The 14,563-nt window shown below is 40.5% G+C and overlaps 1 protein-coding gene across 2 annotated transcripts in view; it reads right to left on the bottom strand.

Moving 5' to 3' along the window:
* The window catches only part of LOC111576945 (zinc finger E-box-binding homeobox 2-like), a 30,315-nt gene that overhangs the window by 10,746 nt on the left and 5,006 nt on the right, over positions 1-14,563 (bottom strand). Inside the window, exon 2 of one of the 2 annotated variants that reach the window (XM_035954101.2) lies at positions 8,623-8,714. The exons of the other annotated variant lie outside the window; for it this stretch is intronic. Coding sequence (XP_035809994.2) covers positions 8,623-8,638 — 16 coding nt within the window. The 5' untranslated portion in view covers positions 8,639-8,714. The remainder of the gene's footprint in view (positions 1-8,622; positions 8,715-14,563) is intronic. 2 annotated transcript variants of the gene reach the window in all.

The raw sequence follows: 14,563 nt of genomic DNA, 5'->3' as shown, positions 1-14,563 counted from the left end.
CTAACACCTACATGTGTATCTGTTTGTATCAGCAAGTCGTGTGTCCTGCCCCAGCTCCACTGCACCCCTGTTTAAAGTGCACTCATGCAAAATTGTGATTCACCCGAGGCTAGTCACCCATTACGTGCTGCTCTACAAACTTGGGGCAGGAATGAATTGCTCATATGGGGGATGAAATTGGTCATCAAATGTGCTTTACTGCAGCGGGCAGCTATGAAGCTATGTGATGCAGTTGAGGTTGAGCTATCGTCCCTGCAGGAGATTCCTAGGATGATAGGACATACCGCTGCGATGAAAAAAGAGGGAAATCTGGTCCGGATTAGCATCAAATTGGCTCTAATTTTCTCTCTCATGACAGTGAGTGACACTGAGTCTACATGTGCTGTCATTAAAGCCCACCGAGCTGGAATGGCTTTCATTATCTGGCCTGTTGATTTATTTATCTGGATAGCGACTGCATCCTTCAGATAGGCCTTTTTATTTCTTTCTTTATTTTTTAGGAGCGGGACAGCAGAGGACTTTTGGGATTTCCTGCATATGAATGTAAAGATGAGGTTAAGCCCGAAGAAACCATGCAAAGTTTTAGGAGAGTTTGTGGAAAGACGGCGAACACAAAACAGCGCAGCAGAGTAGAAAACAGCACAGCGCTGTTGTGCATGCACTGTAGTGTGAGTGGGAAGTGTGTGACTCATAGCCGGAGAGGACTAACCGAAGTGTGCTGCATCATGCTTGACAATGTCGATCACTCAGTCTTCTGGGGACTGTTTCTGATAGTTTGACAACAACAGTGTGTTCAGATCAAACACGGCAGCAATATTATAATGTGTCTGCCTGACAGTGATGGAATATGTGAAAGACTGATGGTGTGTCTGCCAGAAACAAGCCTGCATTTTAGCTCGGGACACCAGTCAGAAGTGCAGAGGTTTAGCCTGCAAATACACGGAACTGCTCTTGTTTTGTGAGGACGTGCAATCCAACTAAAATCTGATGTGAACCCTAAAAACCGATTATTTACATGGTCAAGTCAGTTTCCTACAGACAGACAGAGAAGGAAAGACAAACTTCACACAAATACAATCAAAAAGAAATGACACAAAAAAATAAACTAAATAAAATTCAGATATATATGTTTGTCTGTATATATGTATCAGCATTTCTTTCTACACAAGCTGGCAGCGGCGCACAGACGACGGGTTCAGTGCTGGTCTAATTCTGCACTGTTTATAAACCAGAGGGCATCTACTGTACAGCAACACGCTAAGCTGCACTTTATTTTACGATGAACACATGTGATCTGGTATTGGCTCAGTAATTATGTGGCTAAATGGTAAGCACGCAATAATTACCTTGAAATTACCTTGTTTGTTTCTTTTGGTTTTAAATGGCAACAAACAAGGCCAGGCCCAATTTACCACACAATGTCACCAGTTCTGTTGATTTTTTTTATTTATTTATTTTTTTTTTAACAATTCAAGATTGTTACACCAAAGCCAGAGCAACGGTGATATAATACTGTCAGTGACATTTAGTAGATTTATCTTCCTCAGATGACATTAAAACAATCAACAGACTACTGAAAATAATCAAAAATAACTTTTCAAGCAACTATTAGTTTAAAACATGAGCTGTCAGAAATATACTTTGAGCAACACCCGTATTAAAACACTTTCTCACACTCTTGTTAAGAGTGTAAAAGGTTATTTGTGTCTGAATTTAATATAAATTTGTGTAGATGTCTGTGAAAAAGTTGAATTGTAGTTTTGTCATATACAAAGACAAAAGTAATTCTACATATATCATATGTTTTAAAATATAAATAGCAATTCACTCAAAATGATGCTTGAAAGATCCAAGTTTACTCCTGAAATGTGAATCTATTAATACATTTCTTTCAGGCTGCAACTATATTTTGTACACTATTCCTTTTAAAAATCACTTTTGAAACGTTTCAGCTCCCCAGAAAAATATAGTCCATTTGACAAAAAGCAAACCAGTATGATACGACACAAGCATGTGGAGCACAGTGTGCTACATTACAGCAACATCTGATGCATTTCATGCAGTACAACATGTAGGTGGTAAAACTGTCAGAAACAGGCAAAGAATTATTCTACTTGCAAACACTGAGCCATCATTAAAAACGTACTGCTCCATCGTATTTTTGCAACAGAAAACACTTTGGTATTATCAAGAAAATACATCTTAAATAGTATTTTAAACGTATTTGATCATTTGTTTAAGGTAATAATTTCAAATAATGCTTTCATGCCGGCAAAAGTGTGCTGGTTTCACAGGTGTCAGAAGAAACGCAACACTTGCTATTTTGAACTCAATAAATTACCACATAAGGGTCATGGACGCCCACATGCTGAACAAAAAGCAAGAGCAGGAAGACATGTTCAGTGTTATTTTACAGTACCTATGAGAGCTGTTCAGAGACGTGGTAGATCCATATTCATCTGCAGAGTGCACTCGCGTCGACAACGATTAGCTCCCTTTAAATATATCGCAGAAATCAAACATGCCATTTAAAAAGTTGTCACTGTGGCAACTCTCCTATTCATACCTGCCGTGTGACATTCGTAAAATGAGTCAGGGGAGGACCGCAACCAAGAACAAACGCCTCCCACCTGATCTCCTTCATCTTAACAGCAGCTCACACTCTCTGTCTCTCAGGGTGATAGTTTCTTCTGATTTTGGCACCTTGGCCTGCTGTTTGATTTCACCTGCTTCAACAACACTGGGAGTGAAAATGCACACTGACGCCTGTGTGCAAGTCATGTTTTATCAACGTGTTCTGGCACCAAATACAGAGTGAAAATCCCCCAGACATGATCTGCAACAAGGAAACCAAAATGATGCCACATTTGTAAAGTTCATAACACAGGATTTTACACAAGTAATACAGGAGTGTATTTATTAATCAGTAAAATTGGTGCTGAATCTACCTCCTAGTGGGGTCGCCTCATTTTTAAATCCAACTTTTAATTCCTATTTTTTTCCAAATTCTTTACAGATCATATCATGAATGCTGACAGCAAATTGAGAATTAAATGCAGCAAATTACATGTTAACCAACAGGAATGGTGGTAATGTGATGTTTTGCTGCACTTTAACTGCATTTCTGTGGTAAGTGAAAAGGAAATGAAAACATTTTTGCCTAATGATGGTGAAAATAACCATCAACACACTGATATGAAAGTTTGACTTCAACTGACTGCAGTTGTTTCTTAACTGGTTGGCACTTGGCCACACACACACACACGCACACACACACGCACAAAGTTGCAAATAGCTTTTGGCGAGACTAAATGAGACTGAAAGTGTGACACTGATGGGGACTGTAAAGGTCATATCAGCGTGGAGGAAGAGATGCTGAAATGCGATGTGTGGTGCAGTATGTGATTTTGCATTCTTGCAGTGTGTTTTGTACACAGCATTGTGGTGTATAAAGAAACGGGGTGACAATAGTGAGACAAAGGTAAACAGACACCGTTGCATAAAGAATTCTGCAAAGAGCATAAACTACGCTAAGAGCAAGGGAGAAAGAAAAGCAATGCGCCAGTGAGAGATAAGTAAGGAGTGAGGAATTCGAGAAGAAAAGGAGAGAAATGTGCAGAAAGCAACATTGTCAAACTGTCCCTGACACGAATCCTCTGACTGATGTCGAACTGTGAAAAACACGTTACAGAGGGAAATTCCCTCAACACACACTTGCATACACACCCACAAACTAGGGTATAGAGAAATGCAGAAAAACAAACAAACATGACTTGTGGGCAAAAAAAAAAAAAAACAAAAAAACACAAAAACGGGGAGCAAGACCAGCTAGCTGGAGCAGAGGACTACAATCTGATCAAACACAGCAAAGAAATACATGACAATAAGCGTGTGTGTGTTTCTGCATGTGCGTTTGTGTGTGTGTGCTCAAAGCTCCAAGAATATCTGAACTGCAGCCAGAGATAGAAAAGTGGGAACCCGTGTGGTGCCACAGCAGCAAAGTCACGGCTCTGTGCCTTCAGATGTCCCGCTCATTAGGAGACACCACCCTGTCAGAGCGTTTAAACCACCACCACAGAATGTGCAGCCGAGGGGCGACATCTGCACTTTAAAAAGACACAGAGGCGCGCAAAACAATCAGCGCGAGAAATAAACACCAGGCTAATTTCCTCATATTGATTAAGTCCCTGCAAAGAGACGGTCGCAGCAACAATTCTGCACATTACGCAGTGATCTTTAACAACAAAGACACCATATTGAAACTATTTCGCCTTTGTTCAGTGTGGCTTTTAATGATTCGCCTCAATTAGGGCCCTTGTGACACAAAAGCAGAATCCCTTTTGGCATTTTATTAGCTACAAAGCCACCGAGCCTTTCACTGATACTCGCAAAGTTGATTTGTCAACGAGTTACGCTTTTAGTGTGACTGCGCTGGTGTTAGTTTCATTATTCACATAGGAGCTCTCAGTGCGATTTCAGAGGATGCTGGGCGAATCAAAGTGCAGCCCCCTGGAAGACGGCGACTCGAACAGCTTCCATGGCCGTTCTGAAAGGGCCGAGGCATTTGAAAATCGATTGATATCAGCATTACTGATCTGTCATTCTCTATCTGCGTGTCACATCAGCGCACTCGACAGTGAACCACATATGCTCAGTGGAAACCTGCTGTGATGTGACTTCAAAAGGCTAACAGAGTCAACTAATAGCAAACGAGTTCTGGTAATGTACAGCAAACCCACCAGACAAAGAGTTAACAAAGCTGTAACTTACTGTACAGTCTGTGTGTTGCAGTAGAAGATATTCTACCTCATGATGAAAGTGAAGAGATAACAGCTTGTCTGCTACCGTCGTTTTCTCTCTCCTTCTTTCTTCTTCGATACTAAATTTGTTTTTTACTTCTGATATGTCAAACCTCCTCCCACTCACTTTACTCATGCACATCTTCGCCTAGCTATAGCACACTCTAAATAACTTACAGCACATGTGAAGTGGCCTAATGAATTTTCATGTCTTAAAAGGTGGGATTTCTAAGCGTGTGAACTGAATGGAATTTAAAACATTTCGGTACTGCAACCAAGGAGGCCGCGACACAGCATCACACACACAGACAGCATCTTCTCCCCTACAGTGTCTGTGTTTGCTCAGAGACAGAATCAAAGGGCGGAAGTGAGAACAAACAGAGGACAGGGAAGGTGGCTGAACAGCTCGTGGCCCCACAGAGGTGCGTATACGTGCCGGTGAAACTGTGACTCACGTGGAGGTACAATACAAAAGGCAGCGTGAAGACGGAGAAAACATCCCCTCACGCCGATCCCCACCCCAGCTATGTATTCTTAGATTGTGGTGAGTCAACTCCAGACATCCATGATATATTTTTGTAGCCTATAATGATGTTAACTGATGTTGAGCGCAGAGCTGACAGCTGACTCAAGAGGAATTTCAAAATGAAGATTTTCTCACAGGTAGACTTTCAGGAGGGGAGGACAGTTAGCTTATCATTCAGTAAATCTACCCTCATCTCCTCACAGACAGACATATTTCACACATGCTTTGTCTCAGACATGTAGTGAGACACAAAGTCAGTGCTAAAAACAACATGAAAGGCTCCCTGCTCTGTGACTGTTAGCTGCTTATCAAACAGAATCATCAATTTGTTTGCCAAAAAAAAAAAAAATGTAGCAATCAGTTTTTCTCTTTGCAAAAATGAGGCAAGGTGTGAGTGAAGAGGTGTGCAGAAAGCCTTTGTGGTTGCCTGTCTCCTTCCTTCAGGGGTTTCCTGTATGCTGCTGCCTGCATGTTTGCCACCGTGTTTACCTGTCCTGTCGACCACCACAGTGACGTTTTTCAAACAAATGCTTCCCTGAATGACACCGACACTGACCTTCAAAGCAAGCTCGTGTGGTTTTGTGCATTAGTGTCCCTTCTGAACTTCATAGACGGCTTGCAACACTCACACTGCAGAGAGGAGTTAAGATTTCTGCAGTTAGAACTTGCAAGCATGTAGCATGTTGTGATGCATATTCAGAATTTATTGTAACAAAATCTTACAAAAGGAATGTCATTGTCCTCATTACACAGCTATCACAAATTCTCACACAAAATGCAATTTCCACTGACCAAAGTTAAAATAAGACACGCTGCCAGCATCATTCTGGACTTCCCTACTATGTCATGCTGAATTGTGCTATTTGAGTCACTTAATGTGCCCATGACTCACCAGCAGTGACAAATTGACTGAACAACTGTATGCATACTGTGCGAGAGTGAGTGTGTACACATATGAAGGAGGCCTTGCTGCCATATTTGAGCACGGTGTCGGTGCCATCGCGCCCGTCGTGCATCTGCAGCCATGCAAGCACGCCTGGCGCTGGTGAGAAAGGTTAGCTCGGTTAGAAAACACGTTATTTCGAGTTGGCCCTCAGCCTCCTCCTGTGGCCCGCACTGGTTTCCGTGTACCGAGGGATCTGTGCTGGAATGCAGTAACGGTCACAGAGGGACCCACGCACTCACCACATTGTGAATCAAAACCCAAACTCCACTTCATTAGGCTCCTGTCATTGCAAAGACTCTCACACCACTCTATAAATACCCCTGTCTCCCCCCTCCAAATTTGTTTTCCCTCTTTTTTCTTATACATGAAAATGCTCAGGGACCGTTCCAGCCTTCTGATGTGGCTCTTTATTTTGTACGTTGGCGCAAGAAACCACACAATAGTGGCTCCTTTTGAATATTAAAACATTCTCTGACAGGGTACAAAGGTTCTGAAGCTTTTTAATAGGGGTATACGCTAAATAAAACTTCTCTTTGAGCTTAACAGTAATGCAATGTGGGATTTGGTTGGTTCAGTTCGAGCTGAAACTCTCTGTTACTTACTACAGGAGATTTGTTTTGAGAGTGAAACAAATGTGACTGGTGTCCCACTGACTCTACTTCAAACATCCACATATAGGATCCGTTAGAGGTGTATTTAGTGGTGCAGTGATCCTGAAAAGGACAGCTAACCGTATTAAACACAAAAATGCCTTAATCTGCCCGCTTGAAGCAGATTCAAAACAGAAGATAGAATAATTCTGAGGAACCCACATCGAGATATAAAAGATCAGAGCGGACCACACGAAGGTATTCACCACACATGAAGGCACGCAAACATATTAAACTGCTCCTACAGCTGACAATATTCATAACCCTGCTTCTTCAAGCATAACTTTCATAAAATGACCAAACGCTTTGCTTTATAACAATACATTTTGTTTGATTAGACGCAGAAACCTGGAATTCCTGTCTGTGTAACGTACAGATGTGGCGCCATCCTCTGGCCCATGTTGACATTACATCCCCCTTAAGTGAAAGATGATGATACACCGAAACATTTCTAGTGACCACATGTGACCTCGAAGTCTTTGAAACATAGAAAACATGCCTTTCCAATGTGTCACTGTGCTTTTATTTTCTTTGTCTTCCTCTCAGTTGTTCCTCACATGCCTGCACGCCCAATCTACACTCCGTCCGTCTGTCTTCTCTGCTTCCCTTTGTCACTTTTTCTGTCCTTTGAGCATGCACACATTAATAAAAGCAGGCAAAAACACACACACACACACCGTTAAACTGGCCTTCTTGTGGTTATGCAGCTCTCATTAGTGGGACGTATGAATCATGCTGCATATTAATTTACACACATTCACATATCACTTAGCTTGATGTACGCGTTGAGGGTGTGCACGTTAAAGCCTAAAAAAAACCAACGCCTTGAAAAAGAAACTAATTAAAGTCACGGAAGAAAAAATGCAAAGGCAGCAGAACCGCACGAGAAAGTGTGTGCATGTCATTACTGACCTGGCCCATGTTGAAGTAAAAAAAAAATAAAAAAAAGTGATGGTTAGAAGAGAGAGAGAGAAAAGAGAAAGAGAGAGAGAGTGTAAAACCTCAACCAGTGAAATAATGTATATAAAAAAGACTCAACAAGAAAAACGTTTGAAAAGCAAACTTGGGGAGTTTAAGAGGATCTTTGATGTGTATCAGAAGAGGAAAGCAGCCTTTGCGACTGGGACGACAGTAATTTTAAGTCAAAGCAGAAGGCTGGCTGACTGGCTGCCTTACTGGCTGGCTGGCTGACTGCCTGGCTGACTGACTGTGGTCTTTGATGGCGCTGGCTGTTTGAAGTGGTTTTTGGGGGATGTGAGCAGCGTGTGGTGTCAGTGGGACAGTGGAGGCGCTCAGGGAGGAGGGGGGCATGATGGCGACCGTACAGGACGGCTGGGGTGGGGTGGGGTGGGGTGGCTGGGAGGAGCAGAGGACGGACGGATGGACGGATGGAAGGATGGATGGAAAGAGAGGAAAAGAAGTAACGGATAAAAATGGAAAAACGGTGCAAGGCAGAAGAAAGTCGAGATACACGGAAACAGAGATAAAGAGGGATCAAAGGGATGATAAAGACAGAGGAAGACGACATAAGAGAAGGAGACACTCGAGCAAAAAAGAGGCAGAGAAGAAAGGAAACAGATGATAGAGAGAAAAGTTTGAGAAGTGAATCGAAATAGATGTGACAATGAATGAAGTGAAGGAAGTAAAGTGCGTCTGACAGGGCCCCATCCCAGTATGAGGCCTGGACACATTCACACCTACCTATTACTTGTATCATTTAGATGATGTCACCTCCCTCTGATTTGCTGCCAGGCTGCCTTATGACTTATTTCCCTTCCATCCCTCCTGCAATGCTGGACACATGCACTGTGTAAGTATAAGTACGCTGTTTCCTTAAAGCATCACAGAGCTGAAAAGGAAAAAAAATAATTGATTCGGTGCAACTGCTGAATGCTTTTTTGCACTCCTTGCCTGTTCAGGACTTTTTGAAAATATTAGTGTCTCTATAGTTTTGTCATTTTGCAATACTTAACCTGTTATGTCCCATGAGAAATTCTTTTTAAAAAGATGAGATAAGACTATCTACTAGATTGCTGTGTGGTGATAAATGACGGAGTGGACCAGTGCATACTGCACTGTTTCCTCTCTAGCACAAAATACTTCCGGTGTATGGATCCTGTTCTTTATCATACCTGAGCTAAAGATTTATTTGCACGATCTCATATTGTATAATGCTAGCAAGCATCTGAACTCCGTCTGAGGTAATAGTTGGAGTTGTTTCATAGTAATCAGTCCTGAAAAGGATGAACTTTTAAAGTCATAAGCCACTGCAACAATGACATTACTTTGCAAAAACTGTTTTCACTTTCATCATGACAATGTTGACCTGTGATGCTGCAGAGATACTTTCTGAGGATATGTATAGATTACTTGTCTCACAGAATAAACAAATGTTAATTTTTGTGGCAATTTTTAGCAAATGACAGTAACACGTCACACCAGCTGCTTTGGCTTCAAACAAAAAAACAAGAAGATTTTTTTTTTTTTTTCTAAATTGAATGTTATTTAACGTGCCTTTCTGTACTTTTGTGTTCTTGCATTGTGCATAATAAGGTAACCCATAGGCTTTAAACGGTGCAAGTCTAGAACAACGGTTAGGTGCTGTATCTGGTCCAGATTTGGAATGAAGATGGGGCTGTAAATGCTCACAGGGTCTAAGAATCAGACTAATTCCTGGGTAGGTTTTCTGTGGGTTGGACGAGGAAGAGTCTGGGCTGCCAATGAAATCACAATGTGAGGGATGACCTCCTTAAACAGTGCTCATTTTTGACAGTTTGGTCAATATTTGTGCAATACTTCTGTCGCTGAAATAGGAAATGCTCTTTAAAGATGCATTTTACATTGAATTTTTTGCACAAAGTTACTTTTTTAATGTTGAATGCAATCTTTTTAATTTTTCCTCTTATGGTTATTGTCGTAAGACAATAAGAAAGAGAGAAAGAGGATTGATAGAGATGTTTTTAACACGTAAAGTCTTGACTATTATATTTGAGCCAAAAAATCAAACATTGTGTCCATGATGGAATGTGCTTACTCCCTACTAACTAGTAACTATGTGTATGTACATTATCTGTGTGTGGACCAGGCTGTGAAGGTGGTACCAGGTGATCACAGGTACAAGGAGACAGAGGGAGGCAGAAGGAGAGAGGAGGAGTTGGCTGGCATGCACTGCAAAAACTCAAAATCTTACCAAGTCTGTTTGTCTTATTTGTAGTCAAAATGCCTCATCCCACTTGATTTAAGATAAATTCACTTAACAAGAGACATTTCAGCAAGATGGAGGGACTTGTTTTAAGACAATGCATCTTGTTAAGTCAAACAATCTTGACATTATCTTGTTTTGAGTTGAATTTTACAAGAAAACTCAAAATATGTTTAACCCTCGTGTCATCCTGAGGGTCAAATTAACCCGTTTTAAAGTTTGAAAATGTGGGAAAAAAATAGATTTTCACAGTGAAACTTCTGATGTTCACATTTTCAACATTTTTGGGAAATTTTTTTCAACATTTTTGGTGGAAAAAAAAAGAAATGTTAAAAATGTTTCTTAAGAACATTCACAAAAAAATCAACCAAAACCCAGCTAATTTCGCTGGTTGATTTTTTTTGTGAATGTTCTTAAAGAAAATGTCTGAAGCTTTACTGATATATATGTAATCACTTTAGATATTTTTAGGATTTTTTGGAAGATTTTTACTCATTTTTTGAAAATATTTACAAGAATTTTCTTTCGATATTTGGGTGATTTTTTTCAAAATAAAACTTTTATGGGATTATTGGAGTTTTCTTCCTGAAGATTTTGCAAATGTTCAGAAATTTGAAGGTTTTTTTTGCTAATTTTTTGGATTTTCTTCAGACAAGGAAACAATATTTTTTGGTGCTTGTAAATGAGGACAACAGGAGGGTTAATACATCTCAAATTAGGAGGTTACATGAAAGCAAAAATCTATTTTTGAGTGAAAAACTGCTTTTTTTAAAAAGCATATCTGGCTTATTTAAAGACACCTAAGCTTGACAAAGATAAGTAAAATAGAGCTTAAAATGTTTCCCAGCTAATTTTGAGATCTCAAGATTCTAAATATCATATCTTATTTCAAGAAATCTTCCCAAGCCATTTTTCACTTGTTCTATTGGCAGATTTTTTCACTTATTTCAAGGTAAAAGCTCCTTGACATAAGTTTTTTTTCTTGTTTTGAGAGGAGCATTTTTTCCAGTGTGACCTCTTCTGTGCCTCTTGTTGTTAGTCAGAGTTGTGCTTTTTTCTCACCTGAGCAGATAGAAGTAACAACCACGGTGGTGGACTGGGCAGGTTATGTTGGCGGGACAGACTAGATGGACAGAATACATATTATGTTGAGTATGGCACAGTGATATAATAAAATATACCGTGAGAGGCTGTGCAGGCAGTTTTTTTTGGCAGAGATTCCATAATAGCCCTTCAGCATAGTGTAATTCAAATGGTCTGAGACGAAACAAAACTTCTGCATCTCCTCATGGATTATTTTTCATTGTTTAGATTATTAAACTTGTGACTCGAGACTAAGGCCACTCACAGGTGTTTCCAGAAAGTGGGTGTTTCTGTTTGTTGTTCTACGAATGCAGACGTTCACACACGTCCCATAAGATGATGGAAAGCCTGATTCAATTGGGCAAAATCCTGCAGGAAAAGTTGTTATTCCAGCACTGGCAGTCACTTCCTGCACTGTAAAGGAACCCCAAAAAGGAAGATGGACAGAAAAGAGACTGTAAATGCAATAAATCACGTCAGCATTGGTGAAGGGGATGCATAGTCACTGTTTTATACCACTCTGTAGTCTGCTTGGACAACATGTTTGATAAACGCGCAGTAAATGGGCATCTACGTATTTTACACATGCATTTCACTGCTGAGGCCACAGGCTACTGTCCTCGTAGAATCATTTTAGGCTGCATGTGGGTGTCTCGCCGATTTGGGGAAATGAAAAAAATGTATGTCACTCAGACCGTAGCAGACACTCGTGTTCTCACAGACGCACAAAGTATAACACTGACCAAATTCTATGACTTCTGAGGGTTTTTTTTAACATTACTCAAAAATGGACAGACGGATTTGGATGAAATTTTCAGGGAAGCTCAGAAATGACACAAGGACCACCTGATTAGATTTTGGCAGTGATGTGGCTTAAAGTCTGGATCCACGGATTTATTAAAGATTTCCCTATTACTGCAAGATAGCGGCACAGCCTCACTGTAACTGTGACAACAAGTGAACACTGCCTGCTGACGATTTCATGATTGTGATGCTACTACAAATCCATCGCTGTGGACTCATCAGAACTTATCCATTGGAAATGTAACAAGGAACAATTGATTAACATAACATACACATGCACAACACACGCCTGTGCTCAATGCAAGGTCATTTTTTATTGACCGTTTCATCTGTCGGAAATGATACATTGACTGAGCAGCCTTGGCAGAGTACTGCGCTCTCTGAGTGCTTTTCTTGTATTTTCTGCCTTTTCCAGATTTCTACCTACCACAGCCTTCACTGAGATTTTGGTAAACTGTTCTTGCCACAGTGGCTAGCTCTTTAATTCCCCTGGTTGCATTAGATGATTGGGGGCAACGGCAAAGATAACTAAATAAAAATGACTTACTGCAATATTTTAGTTCGATTCGCCAAAAACAGATATTACCATCTGGAACAATGACGGCTTACTGTGATTTGCGGCTTTTCTCAGTTTGTAAACAGAATAATTTTGTCTTTGTATTTCTAATTGGACAAATCTGGCAGTTTCAAGTTGTCACTCTGGGCTCTGGGAGCTTGTGGTAGATTGATACTGACATTTTATTGCCTAAATAATTAATTGGTTGAATGAAAATATTATTCACAGACAAAAACAAGCCTGAGTTGCAGATTTAGTCTGATTATTTCATCTGTACACCATTCTTTTTGCAGGATTTTCCACAACATGTTCTGTATTATTCCATATACTACAGTATATAGAAATACTGTATAATGAACCACGTATATCATGCACCATATGATTAATCTATCTAGTGCCATGCTATGGTCTTGAGTTTCAGGATGTATTTCTTTTTCATTCTTCCAAAAGTGCACACAATGCAGAGCTAAAAAAAAAAAAATCATTTTCTTTCAACCAATAACACAATATTTCAGGGAGCTGCAGTGGTCGATGCATGCTGTGCTAATGGTAAGTAGAAGGACAGATGTAGATGAGACTAGAAGTTTAACTTAGACTCATGTTTGGCTCTAAAACATTAAAATGAAAAAAGAAAACAGACTTCGAGTCATAGAAAGTTGCAAAAAGTTATTTAAAAAAGACAGGAATGAGATAAAAGCAAGTAAAAAAAGACGTAGAAAATAGTGCTACATGGTCTTTACACACCTGAAAGTCCGAACAAACCAAAAAATGATTAAAACAAACCGATCCGTGGTTCAGTTTGCTTTGTACCGAGACCAAATCTTTTGTGTTTGAGCCGAAACATTTGGTTTATATCAAACCAAAAGGACAAAAAGGTCCAGCCCTAAGTCATTTGGCTCCACAAACTAATGAATCCACAAACGCTGCTTCCTGGCAGGTGTGATGTTTTACTTTCCACGGAGATAATCAAGGCAGAGCTAAATAAATGCAGCCCCTCTCTTGACCGTCGCTGCCACATCTCAGACTTGTTTCTCGTTCATCGTGCTCATCTGCTACATCCAGCTCCCAACACTGGCAAACACTGGCACTCTCTCCTCCAGCTGAGTGGGCCTCGCTGCCTGCCAGGCTGTCTCCTTCTCTGCCTCTCCTCTCCCTCACTGCCACCCATCTGGCCCTTGTAATACATGACAGCTGAAGCAGGGCTTCCAAATTTAATTTGAGGTGTGATAAAACAGCACATATCTATAAATTGTGTGCGGAGAGCCTGCCTATCTGGATGGTTTTAACCTCTTTCTTCTGTCAAACATGTGCAGCATATCAAACACACGAACCCAGGCTGTCTGCAATAAAGACGAATCCACAAATAGACTTAATGGTGAGGACTATTTCCAACGCAATGACAAAGAACATAATAACACTGCAAATGGAATATGTCAGGAAGGTAGGGGATCAATTTGCAACACGAGGCTATACAGTAAGCACACCTAATCTATCAGATAAAGAGCCCTTGGTGTAAAAAATAAAAATGTCTCATGATTAGGAAGCTGCAAGAAATGTAGTTGGTGTTAAGTGTGTGAAAAGAGCAAACCCAGCCACCTACAAACACACATAGACACACACACACACACACACACACACACACACACACACACACACACACACACACACACACACACACACACACACACACACACACACACACACACACACACACCTCATGATCTCTGTGGCTTCAAGTGTTATCTTGCAGTTTAAACTGTAAAAGTGTACTCTGCTGCCTGAAAACACATGTTCACCATTGTGCTATAAGACATTTTCAATCATTTCTACACTCACTGGATTCAGCCTTCACCTATGAAGAGATCAAGACTGATGTGAAAGTTAGTTTCTGTGAGCATTACATACATTTCATTGCAAATGAAAGGATGTTTATCTGTACCATCTTGACCCAAGAAGTCAAGGCTGTGTGAGACCCCACTGTATTTCTTTATCCTGCA

This window comes from Amphiprion ocellaris, chromosome 5, assembly GCF_022539595.1.
Source record: "Amphiprion ocellaris isolate individual 3 ecotype Okinawa chromosome 5, ASM2253959v1, whole genome shotgun sequence".
Lineage (NCBI taxonomy): Eukaryota > Metazoa > Chordata > Actinopteri > Pomacentridae > Amphiprion > Amphiprion ocellaris.
The sequence above is the reverse complement of the archived record's forward strand: the minus strand, read 5'-3'. Positions and strand labels throughout refer to the sequence as shown.